Genomic DNA, 21,428 nt, shown 5'->3' with positions numbered 1-21,428 from the left:
TGCCAAGCTCCCCTCCTAGCTGCTCGGCCTATACTAGGTTAGCTGCAGCATAACCCAGCCAGGGAAGTGCTGGGCTTGCTGAAGGAGGAAAGGGACTGTACCCCATAGGAGTGGCAAGGCCCAGCCAGCATGTACTGAGGGTACACATGGTACGGAATTCTAGGGGTACTCGATGAAGGGGGAAGGAACATAAAATTAGAAAGGGAAGAGTCTATTGACCTGAGATCCCTCTCTTGAGTTACAGAATTCAATATCCTGGCAAGAGTCAGGAGAGTTGGTGGGAACTCATGACTAGGATGCATCCTAGAACCATGGAAAAAGTTGATGCGCTAAGGCAAGCACACCACCTGGCCTGTTCAGGTTCTCCAGGCCGTGTAGGAGACACCGAGGGAGACTGCTCCAAGGCTGACAGCTTTGACTGAGGCTGGCCCCGAGCACAGGGGATCCCTTCCATCCCAGAAGGGCCAGCAGTTCCCTTTCAGGAACTGACACATATCCCAGGGATGGGTTGCCTTTCCTGCCCGAGGGGTCAGCCAGCACCACTCACTGCGGGCTTATGGACTATTTGATCCACTATCCTGGGTCCCACAGAACTGTAGCAGACCAGGGGCCACTTTACAGCAAAGGAGTTGTGGGAGTAGGCCCATGACCACGGCATTACTGGTCATATCCTGTACTGTACCCGATGCAAGCAGACGCTGGCCTGGGACAGCACTGGGACAGGCTACCAAAGCACAGCTGCGCAGAGGCAGTACTCCTTAGGACATGCACTGAATCACTGTGACAGGAGTGCTATGCCACAAGTGTGTGGAATTATGCCGGAATGGATAGCATGGATCAGTGGGATGGGTGATCAGAAATGGGCTTTCCATGCCCACTACTCCTTTCTTTCTAGAAATACACGCTTTCGTTCTTTCTATAAGTTGACAATTATTTTGTATTGAGGTATGTATATGTGTACACAAAAATGTAAATTTAAATTGTACCTGTGCAATTTTGTTTCATGTTTCTTCCTCCCCCACTGGATCAGTAGTCAAAACAAGATATTTTTCCTTTCTTTTTATTTTGAAATAATTCCAAACTTACAGAAGAATCACAAGACTAGTGCAAAGAACTTTTTTGTCCTGAGCCATTTAAGAGTATGTTGCCAGCATATGAAGGTCGGGCAATTAAGTTCACGAACTCATCCTAGAAAAGGTGCTACATTCCTCATTGCTGAGTATCACTACGGTCACCCTTGAAGTCCTCCCCTTGAGAAGCTCTGCACCGACGCCAGTGCCTAGTCCACCCTTGAAAGCAATTTTGGAACTCTTTTCTGGGATTGCCATCAGAGCTGTCATCATATTATCCCTGACGTCCTGAATGTCATCAAAATGTCTTCCTTTCAATATTTCCTTTATTTTCGGGTGAAGAAAGAAGTCATTGGGGGCCAGATCAGGTGAGTAGGGAGGGTGTTCCAATACAGTTATTTGTTTACTGGCTAAAAACTCCCTCACAGACAGTGCCATGTGAGCTGGTGCGTTGTCGTGATGCAAGATCCATGAATTGGTGAAAAGTTCAGGTTGTCTAACTTTCATGCAGCCTTTTCAGCACTTCCAAATAGTGAAGTTAGTTAACTGTTTGTCCAGCTGGTACAAATTCATAATGAATAATCCCTCTGATATAAAAAAAGTTAGCAACATTGTTGCAACAAGTTTGCAAACTTAATTGTCACACATCATATGCCCTGTCAATCACACAAATACTTTACTGTGTGTATTTCCTACAAATACAACTTTCTCTTCCATGATGAGTACAACACAAGCATCAAAACCAGGATGCTGACAATGACACTTCTCTACAATCTAACCCACAGAACCCATTTGAGTTTTACCAATTGTCTCAACAACGTCCTTGCAAAAGAATCTAACCCAGGAGTACACCTTGCTTTGGTTTTCATCCCTCTTTAGTTTCTTTTAGTCTGGAACATTTCCTCAGTCTTGCCTTGAGCTTCATGACCACTTTTGATAACAGGCCACTTATTTTGTCGAATGTCCCTTTATCTGGGTTTGTCTGATGTGTCCTCACCTCTAGATTCAAGTTACGAACTTTAGCAGGAATATCACGGAAGTGGTTCTGTGTTCTTTCCCTTGCATCCTACCAGGTGGGGCATAATTCAATTTGTTGCATGAATTGTGATGTTAACTTTGGTTACTTGATTAATTTGATTACGACGGTCTCCGCCAGGCTTCTAAGCTCTCAGAATCTAAGATCTGGGTGCTAAGTGGGCTCCCTGCTTTAGGATGTCGCTGCTTCTAGCTGCTCTCAGAGGACAGGTCTAGGGAACACATGTTTTATACACACATACACTTACACATATATCCTTACCTATTTATATCAAGTGAAAACCATTCCTATTCCAGTCCAACACCATAGGGATTTTCCAGTTTCTCCATTACTCTATTTGTCCTTACATTTTTGATACTGAGAAACTTGACTTCCATTATCCTATTATCATCAAAATACTGTATTTACTTCTTCGATCAGTCCCCTGGTGTCCTCTGTGTCACCACTGTGCTGCCCTGTCATCAACTCCCTCCTCACCTGACTTGAACTCTGATATTGTCAGCTGGGCGGCTGCTGCCCCACCCCCATACCCCTGGGGAAACCCAGCTGTGCTTGGGCTCCCACACCTCACTCAACCACCACGGATCCCCATCTCCCCACATGGACTCCTCCTTGCTCGGCTTGGGCCCAGCCAGGAAACGGGATTTTTTAAAGGAAAGGGACTAAGAACGTGCACTATCAATTCTGACTGGGATGGAATCAGTCATACATCTTCACTGAGGCATGAGGGCAAAATTAACAGTATTTGAACTTATGTTAGGGTTCTGAAAGTATCAACTACATTTCAGCATTGAATCTACTTGGCACTCATTTTGTAAATAGTATCAAATGGGGGTCCAATTTTTCCTGGTAAATAATACCAGCACCATTTATTATATAATCATCCCTTTCCCACAGAATTAAAATTTCACCTTTTATGTGTTATATTCTTGCAAAGAGATACCTCTTCCTGGATTTTCTAGTCTGTTACACTGGTTCATCTGTCTATGCCTATGCCAATATCATATGGATTTCATTATGGTAGTTTTATAGTGTCTTCTGATATCTGGAAGCCCTTAATGTATTCTTCCTACATTTATTGGCTATTCACAGGTACTTTATTTTTTCCAAATGAATTTTAAGATAATTTAATCCAATTAAAAAGAAATCTGTGGGGGCCGGCCTGGTGGCTCAGGCGGTTGGAGCTCCGTGCTCCTAACTCTGAGGGCTGCTGGTTCGATTCCCACATGGGCCAGTGGGCTCTCAACCACAAGGTTGCCGGTTCAATTCCTTGAGTCCCACAAGGGATGGTGGGCTGCGCCCCCTGCAACTAAGATTGAACAAGGCACCTTGAGCTGAGCTGCCACTGAGCTTCCAGATGGCTCAGTTGGTTGGAGTGCATCCTCTCAACCACAAGGTTGCTGGTTCGACTCCCGCAAGGGATGGTGGGCTGTGCCCCTGCAACTAGTAACAGCAACTGGCCCTGGAGCTGAGCTGCGCCCTCCACAACTAAGACTGAAAGGACAACAACTTAACTTGGAAAAAAGAAGTCCTGGAAGTATACACTGTTCCCCAATAAAGTCCTGTTCCCCTTTCCCCAATAAAATCTTAAAAAAAAAAAATCTGTGGGGATTATAATTGGAATTTTATTATTTTTATGTACATTTGTGGAGTTGATCGTTTTGTGACATCAAATTTTGATATCGAAGAATGAAACAACAAAGGCCATATAATGCCTACTCGTTGCTCAGATCTTGCTACGTTTATTTATTCAGAAAAATTCTGAGCGCCTACTACATGCTAAGCACTGCTCTAGCTGGGAATACAACTGAACAAAACAGACAAGTTTCTTGCCATTTTGAAATATATATTCTAGTAGGAGGACACAGGTAATACACACATAACATACGAGGGTATATAACAAGTAAATAAGCAACATGTCAGATGGTGTTAAATGCTATGGCAAAAAAATGAACCCAGCTTTTCATGAAGGGGCGCCGAAAGCGAAGAAGGAAGCCCCTGCCCCTCCCAAAGCCTAAGCCAAAGCAAAGGCTCTGAAGGCAAAGCAAGCTGTGCTGAAAGGACAGCCGCACAAAAAAGAAGATCCGGACGTCACCCACCTTCCCGAGGCCCAAGACACTGCGGCTCCGAAGGCAGCCTAAATATCCTGGGAAGAGCGCCCCCAGGAGAAACGAGCTTGATTACTGTCATCATCAAATTCCCCCTAATGCCCGAGTCAGCATGAGGAAGATAGAAGCCAACAATCTACTTGTGTTCATTGTGGATGTCAAGGCCAACAAGCACTGGATCAGACAGGCTGGAAAGAAGCTCTGTGACATTGACGCGTCCAAGGTCAACACCCTGATCAGGCCCGATGGAGAGACGCAGGCATATGTTCGGTTGGCTCCTGACTATGATGCTTTGGATGTTGCCAACAAAATGGGATCATCTAAACTGAGTCCAGCGGGCTAATTCTAAATACAAAATTTTTTCGCAAAAAAAAAAAAAAAAAAATCCAGTTGAATTGTAGGAGGAAGGCTGTTTTCTTCTTTTTTTTGGGTGACCAGGTGATGAGGTGACATTAGGTGACATTTGAGTATAGTTGTGAAGGAGTAAGCCATTTGTTCAAGGTAGAAGAGATAGCAAATGCAAGGCGGGGCGTGCTTGCTGTGTCCTACTTGCAGAGGAAGAGCAAGCAGCCTGGTGCGGCTACACCGGAGTGAGGGAAGGGTAGACCGGTGGGGGAGTGGGGGGAATGAGGACTTTGGCTTTAACTCTGAGTGAGAAGGAAAGTTACTCCTGAGTTGTTGTTTTTAAAATAAATTTTCCTGGGGAATACTGGGGAACGGTGTGTTTCTCCAGTGCCCATCAGCTCCAAGTCAATCTATGTAGTTGTGGCGCAGCTCAGCTCCAAGTGCAGTGACCATTTTCAACCTTTAGTTGCAGGGAGCATAGCCCACGATCTCATGTGGGAATCGAACCAGCAACCCTATTGTTCAGAGCTCGGCCTCCAGCCAACTGAGCCATCCGGCCTCCGCCTCCTGAGTTTTGAGCAGAGAAGTGACACAATCTGATGAAGGTTTTAAAAGATCATTCTGGTGGACAGGGGTGGAAGGAGGGAGACCAATTGGGATAATTCTTGCCTGAAATGATGGTGGTTTGGATCAGAGTGGTAGAGGATTCAGATCGGCCTGACTGAAGTGCCACCATAGTCCACTAGAGGGCACTACACACATGTCTCGGTGAGGCTGAGCGGTGTGAAAGCCGGTCCTTTCTTCATCCTCCCATAAAGACAGGTTGTGAAATCTACATACGTAACAGCCACCCCTCCCCCTTTGCTACTAGAACTTAGGTTTTATTCGGGACTGTGGTGTTCCCAGCCTCAAAGGATGACTCATGATGGTATAAGCACCATCTCCAACCCCATGATGGCTATCATCTAATGTCATAAACTTCCTTTCCTTCCGGGACACTCCAATCTCCCCATCAACCCTTCCTCCGACATGCGTGCATGTATCAAGTAGTGAATTAAGGTAGGTCTGGGAAAACAGGTTTGCTGACTGTGACTATGAAGGGAGTCCATTCTTTGACATTATTTCTTATGGGATCATTGCCTTTTCCCCCCCTTTCTTCCCCCCCACCCCCGACTCCAGTTCAAGCCACTGTTTCTCAGTCTATCTGTGTAAGACACAGCTCCCTGGCCCATGTGGTATTATGAGCCTTGCGCTCCCCCCAGCTGAGGCAGTCGGTCACTAGTCGTTGGTCGGCAGCACACACAGCAGCCGTGGCAGCTCATGCCAACCTCTAGCTGCTCAGGGCAGCTCAGCTCCAGGGAGAGCTGTTGTTCACAATCTTAGCTATAAAGGGCGCAGCTCACTGGCCCATGTGGGAATCAAACTGGTGGCATTAGGAGCACAGCGCTCCAACCACCTGAGCCACTCGGCGGGCCCCCAAGTTGTTTTCTTATAGGGAGATTGTTCTCATCGGAGACTGGAATGCTTGGCAATTCTGGTTCATAGTATGAACTAATATATCAGCATTCTGATTTTTACATTAATTGCTGACTCGTGTTTGCAAAAGCTCTTTTCTGAGTCTGTGTGGCTGAGAACTAGACCTTGAAGTCCTGGTGTTTCCAAGATATCGGACAACTTATAAGTCTATGAGCAACCAGCCAATGGGTTTCCTTTGAAGACCCCATGTTGCCTTGTAGCCAACCCATCACCTACTTCTGGGGTATTGGTTTGAGGCTTCACAGAGTTCGGTGTCTTATGCTGGCATCCCACTGTATCATTCCTTGATGTTGATAAAGCTGGGTTTAAGCTGATGCAAAATTCTTTTTTTATCTTCAGGATCCCTTGCTGTGAGCCTCGCTGCTCTTCCAATCCTACAGTAGAAGAGTCTATGAGGCACAAACTTGAGTCTTACATGAGAAGATACTTCATAAAAGAGAATATTCAAATGTTGATATGAAAAGATACTCATGCTCATTAGTCATAAGGAATATGTAAATTAAAACTAAAATGAGATACTACTCCATACCTATCAGAAAAACAAAATCAAAGGGATTGACAGTACCAAGTATTGACAAGGATGTAGAGAAAGTAGGACTCATGCATTTCTGCTGGAGTATAAATTGCTACAGCTACTGGGGAAGTCAGTTTGGCAATATGTACTAAGCTGAATATACACTTATTTTATATCCTGGCAGTTTTACTCCTAGCTATGTATACAACAGAAAGTATATATATGCTCATGAAATATAAGAATATTCATTGCAGCATTATTCCTGATAGTTTGAACTGGGAAACCCAAATGCACATGAATATAGAATAAATACATTGTGTTATATCCATACCATGCTATAATATAGAGCAATTAAAATGAAGGCACTATTGCTGTTTAAAATAATCTGGAAGAATCTTATTAATATAATGTTGAGAGAAAGAAGCGAGACACAGAAGACTATGTATGGTCTGATTGCATTTCGAAGTTCAAAATCAGGCAAAAACCAACCTATGGTGTTGGAAGTCAACACAATGGTTACCTTTGGAGGAAGTGGTGGGGAATGACTGCTATTAATGGTCTAGGTTTCGATCTGGGCAACCTCTGGCAACTGCCATTATACTTTCTGTCTCTATTATTTTAAATACTCTAGGTACTTCACATAAATGGATTCTTATATTTTTGGGTGTGACTGGCTTATGTCACTTAGCATAATGGGTAACAGGGTTTTTAGTCTCTCTGGATCCCCATTCAAAAACAGATAGAACAACTGGGGATCAAAACCAAAAACCCAAGGACAATGTTTATAACAAAACTTGGTGCTGTGGGGTGTGAGGGTGATTTTGCTGCCACATCTGTCACGCCATTGATCCCAGGGTTGATTTGGCTGGTTAGGAGAGGCACCCCCTTCCTCCCTCACCACTCCATGTGCATCCCTACAGAAGGACGAACTTCCCTGACAGAGGAGAGAACCATTCTTCTGTCGAGGGTATAGGAGTAGCTGCACTCCCCCTGCTAGAATCTCAAGGTCCATTTGTAGGAGACATAGGGTAGTCAAGCTCCCAAGATTCAAGACACATCCAAATGAGGCATTGCATGTGGCAGTTTGCTTTTCTTAACAAACTCAAAAACTATGGTTTTTCTGCCTGCTCCCCCCCGCCCCCTTAGTTCCACTCAAGCTGGATGGCGCTTGCTCCCAGCTCCGGCTCCTGCTCAGCCAGCACCGCCCTCCTTGTCTCCTTTCAGCCGTCATGATCCTCTACAGCAGGGGTGTCTAAACTGCAGCCCGCGGGCCAACTGCGGCCCACAATCCATTTTTAATTGGCCCACAGCAAATTCCAAAAATACATTTAGTTTACTTAAATAAACCAGGTGAGGCAATATGTACTTTACCTCGAGAGAGTGGCCCGGCTGTTTGTGTATTTTACCGCATATGGCCCTCGGTGAAAAACATTGAAAAAAGTTTGGACACCCCTGCTCTACAGGGAGCTCATCAGCCATGAGATGTTCTCCCATATTTGCAAAATCCAGGAGATTGTGGACGGGCTGTGTCTGGAAGTGGAGGGGAAGAGGGTCAGTAGGACAGAGGTTGGTGACATTGGTGACTCGCTCATTGGTGGCAATGCCTTCGCTGAAGGCCCGGAGGGCGAAGGTCCCGAAAGCACAGTAGTCACTGGTGTTGACGTGGTCATGAACCATCATTTGCAGGAAACCAGGTTCACAAAAGAAGCCTACAAGAAGTACATCAAAGATGACATGAAATCAATCAAAAGGAAACTTGAAGAACAGAGACCAGAAAGAGTCGCACCTTTTATGACAGGGACCACCGAACAAATTAAGCACATCCTTGCTCATTTCAAAATCCACCGGTTCTTTATTGGTGAAAACCTGAATCCAGATGGCACGGTTGCTCTGCTGGACTGCGGTTTGGATGGTGTGACCCCATAGGTGATTCTCTTTAACGGAAAAACGTTAACACAGTGGGCCAGTGGGATCCATCACCCGTCATCATCATAACTGGCAGCTGCTTTTCACCAGGAGGGGCTCATCCCTGGCACCGTGTCCCCAAAGGGCAGGCAGCCAGGCCGCTTACTGGGTGAAAGTCATCCTCCTCATCAGAGAGCCCCTCAAACAGGAAGCCACCTGGAGGAGGGAGAACAGATTTCAGGAGGAAGAACGGAAAGGCACAGGCGGAGCTCTAGAATCCCAGCTCACTCTCCAAATTCATATTTTCATCTCTCCCCTTGGAAAATTACAGGACAGATGCACTCACTCCCTGACTCAAACTGAGTTTCAGAGGAACACACTCTGCCAGCGCTATACATAGCTGCTGAGCAAAGCATTTCCTGGGCCATGCTGGGTCCTGAGGGACCTGCATTACGCTCTCTTGGGACTCACCTGGCATGTCCCCATACAAGCTGGCCCCTGCGAGGAGAGACTTAGCCGGGGCTCCGGCCGCGCCGCTCGCTCCCCGCAGCGTTCCAGCCGCTCCGGCGTGCCAGGGTGCACGCTCACACTCACCCAGACCCGCACGCGTCTTGCAAGGACAGCCGGGGACCCCCAGAGCCGCTCGCACGCACGCCCTCCGGTGCCTCACACTCCGCACCCGCTCGGCGCGGCGTCGGATCCCGCGCCCCGCCAGCTGCGCGGCGCCACCTACCTTTCCAGACAGTGGAGATGCGAGGTCCGTTCCTCGGGTGGCCTTGGGTGGTGGCGGCCACCCCGAGCAGCAGCAGTAGCAGCCGCAGCAGGAGCCCAGAACGAGCCAGCGGGCTGGGGACGCGGGCGCGCGGGATGCCGAGGGCGGCGCATCCAGGCGGAGGCGGTGTCATCCCGCAGCCCCGGAGCGACAGCGGCGAGCGGCAGAGACTGAGCCAGCACCGACCGCGGGGTTGATACCAGCACGAAGAGGCGGAGTCAAACGCCTGACCCCACCCCTGGCATCCTGTCTGCTCACGCCTCGTGCACCGCAGGCGCTGTGCCCGCTGGAAGAAAACTTCTGCCGGGCAATTCCACGGCAGAACCCGGAGAGGGGGTGGTGAGGCACAGGCACAAGGCCGCCTGGTGGTCTTCTGTCATCCGCGGCGGTCCCGGTCCCCTCTCAGAGCCTCAGACCCACTCCACCCAGCCCATGAGGGTTGGCCTAGGAGTCCGGGAGGACCCCTCAGAGGGTGCCTACAAGTCTACCGTTAAGCAACCTCACTAATGGCCAGCTCAGTGGTTTGGACCATGGAGGCTGTGGTTCTCCGAGGACAGGCTCTTAATGGACCACACTGCCAGCCTCTAAGCAGGAACAAGATGCTTTGGAAAGGTGGGGCAGAGGGTGGGTGAACTGTGGGGCGCACTGGGAATCCCGTCATTGCTCTGCTGTGGGAACACTGATAATTTTTCATCTTGGCCTGGCTCCCTCCCCTCCCTTCTCTCTTCTCCCCCTTCCCCAGCCTTCTGGGCTGCCTCCCCCCAGCCAGCTGGTGTGTGCTCAGAAAATCCAAACTCATTTCCAAGTCTACAGTAGAGGGGGATATAATTAAGAAGGCCCCCTTTATTATGTTGAGGTCGTTTCCTTCTATTGCTAATTTGTTTTTTATCTTGAAAGAGTGTTGAATATTGTCAATTTATTTTGTACATTGAGACACTCCAGTGTTTTTCCCCTCCATTTTGTTCATAAGGTGTATTATATTGACTGATTTTCATGTTGTACCATCCTTGCTTTCCAGGAACAAATCCCACTTGATCTAGTGTATAATCCTTTTAATAAGTTGCTGATTCTGTTAGTATTTTGTTCAGGGTTTTTTCATCAATGTTCATAAGGGATGTTGGTTTGTAGTTTTCTTTTCTTGTGGTGTCTTTGTCTGGCTTTGGTATTAGGGTAATCCTGCCCTTGTAAAATGAGTTAGGAAGTGTTCCCTCCTCTTCGATTTTTTGGAAAAGTTTGAAAAGGATTGGTACTAGTTTTTAAATATTTGATAGAATTCACCAGTGAAACCATCAGGTGTAGGACTTTTCTTTGTTGGTAGATTTTTGATTACTAACGAAATCACCTTACTAGTTATAGGTCTATTCAGATATTCTATTTCTGTGCTCTAGTCTTGGTAGGTTTTGTATTTCTAGGAATTTGTCCATTTCATCTAGGTTATCCAATTTGGAATACAATTGTTCAAAATAGTCACTTAGAATCCATTTTATTTCTGTAGAACTGGTAGTAATATCCCCACTTTCATTTGATATTAGTAATTTCAGTCTTCTCTCTCTTTTCTTAGCTCATCTAGCTAAAGGTTTGTCAATTTTCTTGATCTTTTCAAGGAACCAACTTTTGGATTTATTGAGTTTTTTCTATTGTTTTTCTCTACTCTATTTTATTTATCTCCCTTCTGCTAGCTTTGGGTTTAATTTTTTTTTCTAGTTTCTTAGTTAACTTTAGTTAGGTTTTTGATTTTATATTTTTTAAATTATAGTTGACATACAATATTATATTAGTTTCAGGTGTGCAACATAGTGATTTGACATTATATAACAAAATGATCATTGTGATAAGTCTAGTCACCATCTATCACATAATAACAAAGTGATATTATTGACTATATTCCCTATGCTGTGCATTACAACTCTGTGACTTATTTATTTTATAAATGGAACTTTGTACCTCTTAATTCCCTTTACCTTTTTCACCCATCCCCCACTTTCCTCCCCTCTGGCAACCATCAGTTTGTTCTGAGTCTGTTTCGGTTTTGTTTGTTCGTTTGTTTTTCAGATTCCACATATAAGTGAAATAATACAGGATTTTTCTTTGTCTTATTTCACTTAGCACAATACCCTCTAGGTCCATCTATGTTGTCACAAGTGGCAAAATTTCATTGTTTTTTTAATGGCTGAGCAATATCCCATTGTATATATGTACCACATCATCTTTATCCATCTGTCGATGGACAGTTGGGTTGCTTCCATATCTTGGGTATTGTAACTAAAGCTGCAGTGAATGGAGGAGTGAATATATCTTTTTGCATTAGTAGTTTAATTTTTTTCCCCCAGATACCCAGAAGTGGAATTACTGGGTTGTATGGTAGTTCTATTGTTAATTTTTTGAGGAACCTCCATACTGCTTTTTATAATGTCTGCACCATTTTATAATCCCACCTACAATGCATGAGGGTCTCCTTTTCTCCATGTCCTTGTCATCACTTATTTGTTGTCTTTCAATAATAGCCATCGGACAGGTGTGAGGTGATATCTCATTGTGGTTTTGATTGCATTTCCCTGATGATTAGTGATGTTGAGCATCTTTTCATGGTCTGTTGGCCATCTGTATGTCTTCTTTGGAGAAGTGTCCGTTCAGGTCCTCTGCCCATTTTTTAATTGGATTTTTCTGATGTTCTCTTGTATGAATTCTGTATATATTTTGCGTATTTTTATCAAATATATCATTGGCAAATATCTTCTCCCATTCAGTAGGTTGCCTTTTCATTTTGTTGATGGTTTCCTTCACTGTGCAAAAGCTTTTTGGTTTGATGTATTCCCATTTGTTTATTTTTGCTTCTGTTGCCCTTGCCCAAAGAGATTTTTTTTTTTAATGTAAAAATTTGTAGCTCTAAAATTTCCCTTTAGCATCACTTTTGCTGCAGCCCATAAGTTCTGGTATGTTGTGTTTTTGTTTCATTTGTCTCTAAGTATTTCCTAATTTCTCTTGTGATTTTTTTCTTTCATCCACTCGTTTGAAAGTTGTTTAATTTCCACAATTTTGTGCATTTTCCAGTTTTGCTTGTTAATTGATTTCTAACTTCATCCCATTGTGGTCAGAGAAGATACTTTGTATGATACTAATTTTTAAAAATCTGAGAATTTGTGGCCTAACATAGTTTATCCTGGGAAAATATCCCATATGCATTTGAGAAAAATATCTATATTGTTGTTATTGGGTAGAGTGTTCTGTGTATACCTATTAGTTGGTTTATTGTGTTTTTGTATTTATTAACCAAATTTGTTGGTTTATTATGTTAAGTCCTCTATTTCCTTACTCATATTTTGTATGGATGTGAGAGTCAGATATTGAAGTCTCCAACTAGAGCTGTCTATTTCTCCCTTTGATTTTGTCAACTTTTCTTATATTTTGATAGTCTGTCATTAGATACGTAAATGTTTACAACAATAATCATATATTCTTGTTGGTTGGCCCTTTTATTAATTTATAATGTTCTTCTTTTGTCTCTTGTAAACTTTTTAAATTTAAAGTCTATTTTGTCTGATATTAGTATAGCCATACCTGTTCCCTTTTGGTTTCTATTTGCATGCATTGTTTTTCTATCCTTTCACTTTAAATCTATTTGTGTCTTTGGACCTAAAATGGATCTCTTGTACATAGTATATGGTTGGATTCTACCAATTTCTGTCTTTTGATTGGAGAGTTTAATCCACGTACATTTAAAGTAATTACTGATATGAGGGGCCTGTCATTTTATGTTTTTATATCCCTTATAACTTTTTTCCCCCCTCAGTTACTGCTTTATTGTTTTCTGTTTAGTTGATTTTTTGTAGTGAAACATTTAAGTTCTTTCTAATTTCCTTTAAAAATATTCTGTAGCTATTTTCTTTGTGGTTAACTTGAATTTATAGCAGCTTAACTTCAATAACATACAAAAACTCTGCTCCTTTATAGCCCTCCCCCACTCCTTTGTTGACGTCATAAGTTTACATTTTTATATCTTCTGTGCTCCAAAATATAAATCTTTAAAATGCATTAGTCTCTTAAATCATGTAGATAACAACAGGTAAGTTACAAACCAAAGTTATAATACTACTAGTTTTTAACCTAATGATTTATAAAAATTAAGTCTCTTAAATTATGTGGAAAACAAAAAGTGGAGTTACAACTACTGTTACTATAATACTAGCTTTTATAATTGCCCATGTATTAAGCTTTACTGAGATCTTAGCATTTCCTGAAGGGTGGGTCTAGGGGTAACAAACTCTCTTGGAATGTCTTAATTTCTTCCTCACTTTTGAAGGACAGTTTTACTGAATATGGGATTCTTGGTTGACAGCTTTTTTTCTTTTAGCACTTTGAATATATTGGCCTACTGTCTTCTGGCCTCCAAAGTTTCTGATGAGAAATCTGCTGATAATCATATTGAGTATCTCTAGTTTGTGATGATTTGTTTCTCTCTTACTGTTTTGAAAATTCCTTTATCTTTCAGTTTTGAAAATTTGATTATAACACATCATCTTGTGGGTCTCTTTGAAATAATCTCATTTGGACTTAGCTGAGCTTCTTGGATGTTTATATTCATGTATTTCATCAAATTTGGGCCGTTTTCAGCTGTTGTTTCTTCAAGTATTCTCTCGGCCCCTTTCTCTCTTCTCCTCTGGGTCTCCCACAATGTGTATATTGTTTCTCTTAATGGTGTCCCACAGGTCCCTTAGGCTCTGTTTGCTTCAATCTTTTTTCTTTTTGTTCCTTGGATGTGATAGGTTGTCCTTTGACAATGTTTAACCTGAAGTGTAGGATTAAGATCTTTCATTTTCCTATTTTCAAGTTTGTTGATCTTTTGCACCTTCAAATCTGCTTTTGAATCCCTGTAGTGACTTTTTTTTTTTTTTTTTTTCAGTTATTGTACTTTTGAGCTCCAGAATTTCTCTTGGGTTTCTTTTTCAGGTTTTCTATATCTTTATTGGTACTTCTATTTTCATCATATATTGTTTTCTTGATTTTCTTTACATATTCCTCTGTTCTTTGAACATCTTTGACAGTTGTTTTTAAAGTCTTTGTCTAGTAGATTGGCCACCTGGTCTTTTTTCAGGGAGTTTCTGTTGATTTATTTTTTTCCTTTGAATGGGCCATACATTCCTGTTTTTATATGCCTCATGATTTTCTTTGTTGAAAATTGGAAGTTTGAATCTAATAATGTGGTATCTCTTCAAATCAGATTCTCCCCCTTCCCTACTATTTGCTGTTTTATTGTTATTGTTATATTTTATTCTCGTAGGTTGTTTCTTTGCCAATGCTTAACCTGAAGTGCAAGATTAAGATCTTTTCAGTTGTTTTCCAATCTTGTGCCTTTTCCTGGGCATACATGATCACTTTCTATTTTCCTTATATATGCAGTTGCTTTTGAATATCATAGTCTTTAATGTCTGGCTCCCAAGAGGGGAAAAAAAGAAAAAATAGAGGAGGGAGGGAAAGGGTGCTGGCATTTATTTATTTATTTAATGGGGGAAGGGGAACAGGAATTGATTGGGGAACAGTGTGTACTTCCAGGATTTTTTCCAAGTCAAGTTGTTGTCCTCTCAATCTTAGTTGCAAGGGGCGCAGCCCACCATCCCTTGCAAGAGTCAAGGAGTCGAACCGGCAACCTTGTGGTTGAGAGCCAACTGGCGCATGTGGGAATCGAACCGGCAGCCTTTGGCGTTAGGAGCACGGAGCTCCAACTGCCTGAGCCACTGGGCCAGCCCCAGGGTGCTGGCTTTTAAAATCCTCTGAAAGTCAGTCACTTCAGCCAGAAGCTGAAGGACTGGCAACAATGGGAGTGGTACAAAAACAGTGGCTGTCCTCCTTGTCTGTACTTGTGTGATCAGAAGAAATAATCAGTGATCAGAACACAGATCCCCAATACTTGTAGCACAGTGTCCTTTTAGCCCACCCTGGCTCCAGCAAGCTGCTCCTGGAATACATGCACAGCTGCCTGCCAAGGGGCCATGGGTGGGGGGTGGGTAAGTTCTACTGTGCTAAGCTGAACTTTACTCATATAAACTGAAATTTGCCACCCAACCCTCCTTGTTGAACTTGCTAGCCTTTAATACACTTCAGAGTTTATAACAGTTATGTCAGACAAATTTGGCCAGTGCAATTGTGTAGGTAGAGACAAATTCCTGGCTCTTCCTACTTTACCATCTTCTTGAAATCCTCCACACCTCCTTTTAAAAGTTCAGGAAAAGTAATTCCATGCAAAAATGAACAATAGAAAAAAAACCAAAGTCAAACCTCATATAAGGTTATTATGAGAAAAAAGAGAATAAGGAGAATTACATTCCTATAGACAATAAAAGCATAAGAATAAGACATGAGCAAGAAACAGATAAAACTATAAGCATTTATTTCAAATGAATGAAAAGATTTTAAGAAAATGGTGTAAGACTTGAAAGCACAACATCAATTAGAACTAGGAAAACTCAGAAATGAGGTGACAGAACTCAGGATAGAAAATTACAAAAAGAATAATATACAAAATGAAGTCTAAACCAAAAAAAGGAATCAATACAACAGATAATGGTAGAAGAGAAATATAAGGTGAAAAGGAAGAACATTTTTTTCTTTAAAAACTTTTTAAAAATTAGTTTCAGGTGTACAAAACAACATAGTGATTAGACATTTATATACCTCACATAGTGATAACCCCACTAAGTCTATTATCCATCTGACAACATACATAGTTTTGACTATGAATATTCCCTATGTTGTAGTTTATATCCCCATGATTATTTTTTTAATAGTTGACATTCAGTATTATTTTATATATTTCAGTACAGCCTATTAATTAGACATTTATATAATTTATTAAGTGACCCCCCCCCCCCGGTGAGTCTAGTACTCATCTGATGTCGCCACGCAACAGCTTAACCGTTTTGTTTCCTTCTACCTGCCACCAAAGAAAGGAGAGTCTGTAAGATGGACCCTTTCAGGGACTTTGTGTTTGCACCTTATGCCTCCCTGTTTGGTCCCAGAAAGATGACTGGACAGTCAATGATGAGTAAGATTCCTCACGGAAGGAACAACTGAAGCCAGATGCAGTCACGTGGGGACCAACAGGAGAACCCCTGGGATTCACGGGGGTGGGCACAGCCCCCCACCTTCCTCAGGCTAAGGAAAGCCTCAGCCTCTGTGGCTGCATTCCTTCCCAAAACCTGCAAGGGAAGTGATTCAATGAGGTGCTCTCCCATCTATTCATATGCATATAGGTTTTGTCCCTTGGGAGGAAGTTGAGACCAGCTGCCTGCAGGCAAGGGTGATTGACTCTAATCGGTTTCCTATTATGATGTATAGGATTCACAGATCTTGAGATTAACAAGCTTTATCTCCTTTACTTCCCCACCGAACCAATAAAAGCTATTGTGCAGGCCTGATTAGGTGCCACAGCCCAGACCTTGAGGCTGCTGGTCCCTTGGCCCGGCTTAAACTCTATTCATGGCTACTGTCTTTTCTTAACCCTGCGCCGCCCTCCTCGCTCCCCAGAACTCTCATCGCGTGGGACGTGACAATCTGATACGATAGTTTTTGGAATATTGTTGACTATATTCTCCATACTGTACTGTACACCGCGGGACTATTTTGTGACTACCAATTGTATTTCTTAATCCCTTCCCTCTAGTAACCATCAGTTTCTCTGTATCTGTTAGTCTGTTTCTGTTTTGTTTATTTTGTTCTTTAGATTCTACATATACGTGAGATCATACGGTATTTGTCTTTCTCGGTCTGACTTATTTAACTTAGCATAAAACCTTTAGGTCCACACATGTTGTTGTACAGGAGGAACATCTAAAAGATAAAAAAGAAATGAAGAGAGAAGAGATTTGAGAAAAAGTGACAAACATTAAAAAGAGACAATTGAGATCCAACATATGGCTAACAAGAGTACCCTTAAGAAGCAAACCAAAGCAAGAGAACACAAGCTTTCCTGAAATAAAAAACAATTGAACCTGTATTTTTTTTTTTAAAAAAAGATTTTATTGGGGAAGGGGAACAGGACTTTATTGGGGAACAGTGTGTACTTCCAGGCCTTTTTTTCCAAGTCAAGTTGTTGTCCTTTCAATCTTAATTGTGGAGGGTGCTGTTTAGCTTCAAGTTGTTGTCCTTTCAGTCTTAGTTGTGGAGGGCACAGCTCAGCTTCAGGTCCAGTTGCCGTTGCTAGTTGCAGGGGGCACAGCCCACCATCCCTTGCGGGACTCGAGGAGTTGAACTGGCAGCCTTGTGGTTGAGAGCCCACTGGCCCATGTGGGAATCGAACTGACAGCCTTTGGAGTTAGGAGCATGGAGCTCTAACCGCCTGAGCCACTGGGCCGGCCCCTGAACCTGTATTTTGAAAGAGCACACTACATGCCTGAGACTACTGAATTAGAACAAACAACACCAAGGAAAAATCTGGTAAAATTACTGGACCTCATTTAAAAAAATTTTTTTTTTGGTAACTAGGCAAAAAAAAAAACAAGTAACTTGTAAGGGGTAAAATAGGTTTTGATCATCAGAAGAAAATGAAAAAATCTCAAGGAAAGAAAATCTGAGCGAAGGATTTTATATTTAGAAAACTGATTTTCAAGTGTAAAGACCACAAACTGCTATTAATATGGAATATTTTTAGGAAATATTCTAGCCCTTTCTGAGAAATCTAGTAGAGAATTGGTTTCGATTATAAAAAAACTAGTGGTGAGCATTAACACAGGATTCTTTGGAGAATTCAAAGGGTTAAAAAGAAGAAAGTAAAGGGTATAGATTCAGAAAATGTGTAATATATCTGTTAAAAATGGAAAGTAGAGGGGGTAGAATGAGAAGAATATATGAAAAATATTTAAATTCTTCTCAATTGTTATACTGGTGATAGTAGTATTAGTATTGTGATTCTGGAGAATGTTGAGTAGTTAACGTGGAATAAAGTAAATGAGTACTTGTGGAATTTTCAAATTCCGTCATTGCCTATGTTCTTGAGAACTAAGATTCTCAGTGTGGAAGAAAGGAAATAAACATGTAAATATCAAAGTTTACATAAACCCCTGTAGTCTTGAATTTGAAGTAGCAGTATAAATTATCTCTATTTCTGTCTCTATGGATATAGATCTAGATAAAAATATGTCTTGATATAGATCTAGATCTCTCCCTAGTTTGTCCACTAAAGCACCTTAGAATTAATGATCAGTCCAGTAACATTCATCAGCAAGCATCTTTAGTGCCCAGACTGTGGTCGTGAAATACAATTTCCCACTAAAAACCATGTGAGCTTCTTGAAGAAATGGCTCATTCTTGTGTCTGAGGTGGGAAATGTAAAAAGATGATCCTGAAACACTTGTCATGCCAGATAGTAAGGAAATGTATAGGGTTATACGAGGTGTGAAAAAAAATTTATTACAGTAAAAGACACATTGCCATTAATCCCCCTCAAAATACGACCCCTCGCTTGGAACACACTTATCCCATTGTTCTTGCCACTTTCTGAAGCAGTTCTGGAAGTCCTCTTTCGTGAGTGTCCTTACCTGTGCTGCTGTGGCTGCCTCAATGCCCGGAATCATTTTGACTTTGGGGAAGAGCCAGAAGTCGTATGGTGCCAGATCCGGTGAATAAGGTGGATGAGGACACACAGTATATTTTTATTTGACAGAAATTGCCGTGTACCAGAAGCAATGTGTGACACGGAGTGTTGTCATGATGGAGGATGATGTATGGTACACTTTAAAACACACCTTCTCTCAACTGTAGCTCAGACCCTACTGACCGCACCAAAGAAGTTGAAACTTGTCACACGAGGTTACTTAGGTTCCACGTGCCGCTTCCCATATCAAAGCTCCCTGCCTTTCCGTTGGATGGCCCTCGGCAGCAGCAGTCACCGTAGTTTTTGATCACAACTGAAAGGCTGCATGTCACACATCGCTTCTGGTACAGCAATTTCTGTCAAATAAAAACATTACAGTGTGTCCTGATCCACTTTATTCACCAGATCTGGCCCCGTGCAACTTCTGACTCTTCAAAATGACCATGAAAGGTAAACATTTTCAATTGATTCGTTTTGAATAGTCAGTTTCAATTTCTGAGGGGCCCAATGCTTTTGGTGTTAAGACAAAAATCTCCACGCAAGGTTTCCAGGACCACTAATCTCTCTGGAGAGGTTTTCATCAGCTTTCAAGATCACTGCTTTTTTCCAATTATCCCTTCATTTCTGGCATCTGAGGGGTTCTCATTTTTCCTGTGACCACTGCTATGTGATTTTTAATACATGTATTATTTTATACATTTGTTTGTAGCAGGAGTATTTACAGGTGATTTTCATTTCTATCTTGTTAGACCCAGATATCCACATATTTTATAAACAGAAAAAAGTTATTTAAAAAATGCAAATGTGCATTCTTATAATTTGTTTTCCAGTGGTTACTTATTGGCCTGAATAATCTCTTGAAGGTTTCGTGCATAGCTGTCCACCACTGTCTCATATCAATGTGTCCAAATGTGGACTGGCTAAAGAACAGGGCCTGGACACTTTTCTTCTTACCACCTCTCTGGTCATCCATCTTTGTCTTGTGTCCAGGTGTCTAGTTTTCTATAGAATCTGACCCTTGCTCTGAGCACAGCACCTACTTGGTAACTTGGTGCTCAAAGAACCTATTTGATACTGAGTTATTCCTTCCTTCATGCGCTCATTTAGTAATTTATCATTACAATGTTTCTGAACATTGTAATGATTCAGAAGTTAGGCTTACCTACTCTCCTGGGAGCAACAAGCTATACAGTAAGACAGCCACACTTGGTAGAGAGCTTTGACCTGAATTAGTCATTCAACACATTTATTGCTCACCTACCACTATGTGCCTGGTCTTGGTGAACTGCTGAAGATGAAGTGGAGTACAAGATAGTCATTGCCCGTTCTCCTACAGAGAATATAATAAAATCAACCAAAACAAGAAATCATGAGCACCTAGTATTTCAGATCCACTTCGAGGAAAACGAAATGAAGACAGGGTCCCTGCTTTTTCCTGGAGGCAGTTAAGACACAATATTGAACAGTTGAACAAAACACTAAACGATGTGGTTCAGGTTGCAAATACCTTAGTAGATAGGAAAGCCGGGAACTTAAAGAGGGCTGGATAGTTAGGAAGGATTTCTGAAAGGGAGGGTACACTTTGAGGACAGCCATGAGTTACCTGGACTTGAGCCTGAAGGAGTGCCAGCAGTTGTGAAACTCTCCACATAGTATAACAGCAGAGGGGTGACTGACATCCAGTGTTAGGCCCTCTGAGACCTGCAGTTTACTTGCTCTCCTCAGTCAAGCTATCCTGCTTAGGTGCTGCTCAGTCCCAGGTCGGACATTGAGATGTTCCCGAATTACACTTTTAATTTTGCACACACAGGATCAGCCTTTAGCTGCAGCGATCTACCTCATTATTTTCTCATATTCACCTGTTTTGTCTTTCTTTCCTTGAATTAATTCTGTGAGTCGAGTTCAATCAGAAGTAGCCCCTGTCAACATTTTAGCGAATCCTAACTTCTTTGCAAACATATCCAGTTCTAACCAGGCAGCTAAAATAGATATGCAGTTTCAGCGGAAACCCCCCTCCCCAAACTGATTCTCTGAACGACTGTTACATAAACCACCCGACTTACAACTCCCCTCAATGAAGCCACTTTCGGAGGGAGCCATCCTTTGGTTCCTGATCTGCCCATAGGTTGGTTCTCCGCGAGAAGTCTGGGGCGAGGCGACAAGACGCTGACTTCACCCGAAGGCACCCGCTTTTATGGTGAGGACTGCAGGGAACATTGGGGCATGTCTGAAGAAGCCGCTAGGGAAAGGGCCCTCCAGGACAGAAGGGTAGGAGCCGGGAGGGACAGGGTCCGCGATCTGCCAAAGGCCGGCAGCCCGCGTTCCCACCCGGCGTGACCGACCGACTCTCCACGCTCCCCAGGACGGCGCGGAAGTCACAGGGCCGTACACGGCCAAACAGGCCTCCTCCTCGCGACTCGAGCCATGCAACACCTACAGGAAACAGGACTCCACCGCGAAGGCACCAGGAGCCCGGAGCGCGCGGAATTTCAAATAGCCCACAAACCACGCCCTCCCAGGAACCGGAAGCTTGCGGCTAGCGCCACTTGCTGGCCG

General features: G+C 42.8%; 1 protein-coding gene, 1 long non-coding RNA gene and 1 pseudogene across 3 annotated transcripts; 1 reads left to right on the top strand and 2 right to left on the bottom strand.

The window, feature by feature from the left end:
- The first annotated feature begins 4,326 nt into the window (after positions 1 to 4,326).
- On the top strand, positions 4,327 to 8,535 carry LOC109457796 (translationally-controlled tumor protein; annotated as a pseudogene).
- On the bottom strand, positions 8,439 to 9,533 carry LOC141570637 (semaphorin-7A-like). Its single transcript, XM_074328283.1, has 2 exons — positions 9,248 to 9,533; positions 8,439 to 8,730 (listed from the first exon to the last, which is right to left on the bottom strand). The coding sequence occupies exons 1-2, from the start codon at positions 9,417 to 9,419 to the stop codon at positions 8,633 to 8,635; spliced, it is 270 nt and encodes an 89-aa protein (XP_074184384.1). The 5' UTR covers positions 9,420 to 9,533; the 3' UTR covers positions 8,439 to 8,632.
- Positions 9,534 to 17,282: 7,749 nt separating this feature from the next.
- LOC141570638 (uncharacterized) lies at positions 17,283 to 21,387 on the bottom strand. Of its 2 annotated transcripts, none has more exons than XR_012494872.1 (3): positions 20,476 to 21,387; positions 20,134 to 20,202; positions 17,283 to 19,228 (listed from the first exon to the last, which is right to left on the bottom strand). It is a non-coding gene; the product is annotated as an uncharacterized LOC141570638 (long non-coding RNA). The 2 variants fall into 2 exon arrangements; XR_012494871.1 differs by having other exon boundaries at positions 20,936 to 21,374.
- Between the last annotated feature and the right edge of the window lie 41 nt (positions 21,388 to 21,428).

This window comes from Rhinolophus sinicus, linkage group LG03 (assembly GCF_036562045.2).
Source record: "Rhinolophus sinicus isolate RSC01 linkage group LG03, ASM3656204v1, whole genome shotgun sequence".
Taxonomy (NCBI): Eukaryota; Metazoa; Chordata; class Mammalia; order Chiroptera; family Rhinolophidae; genus Rhinolophus; species Rhinolophus sinicus.
The sequence above is the reverse complement of the archived record's forward strand: the minus strand, read 5'-3'. Positions and strand labels throughout refer to the sequence as shown.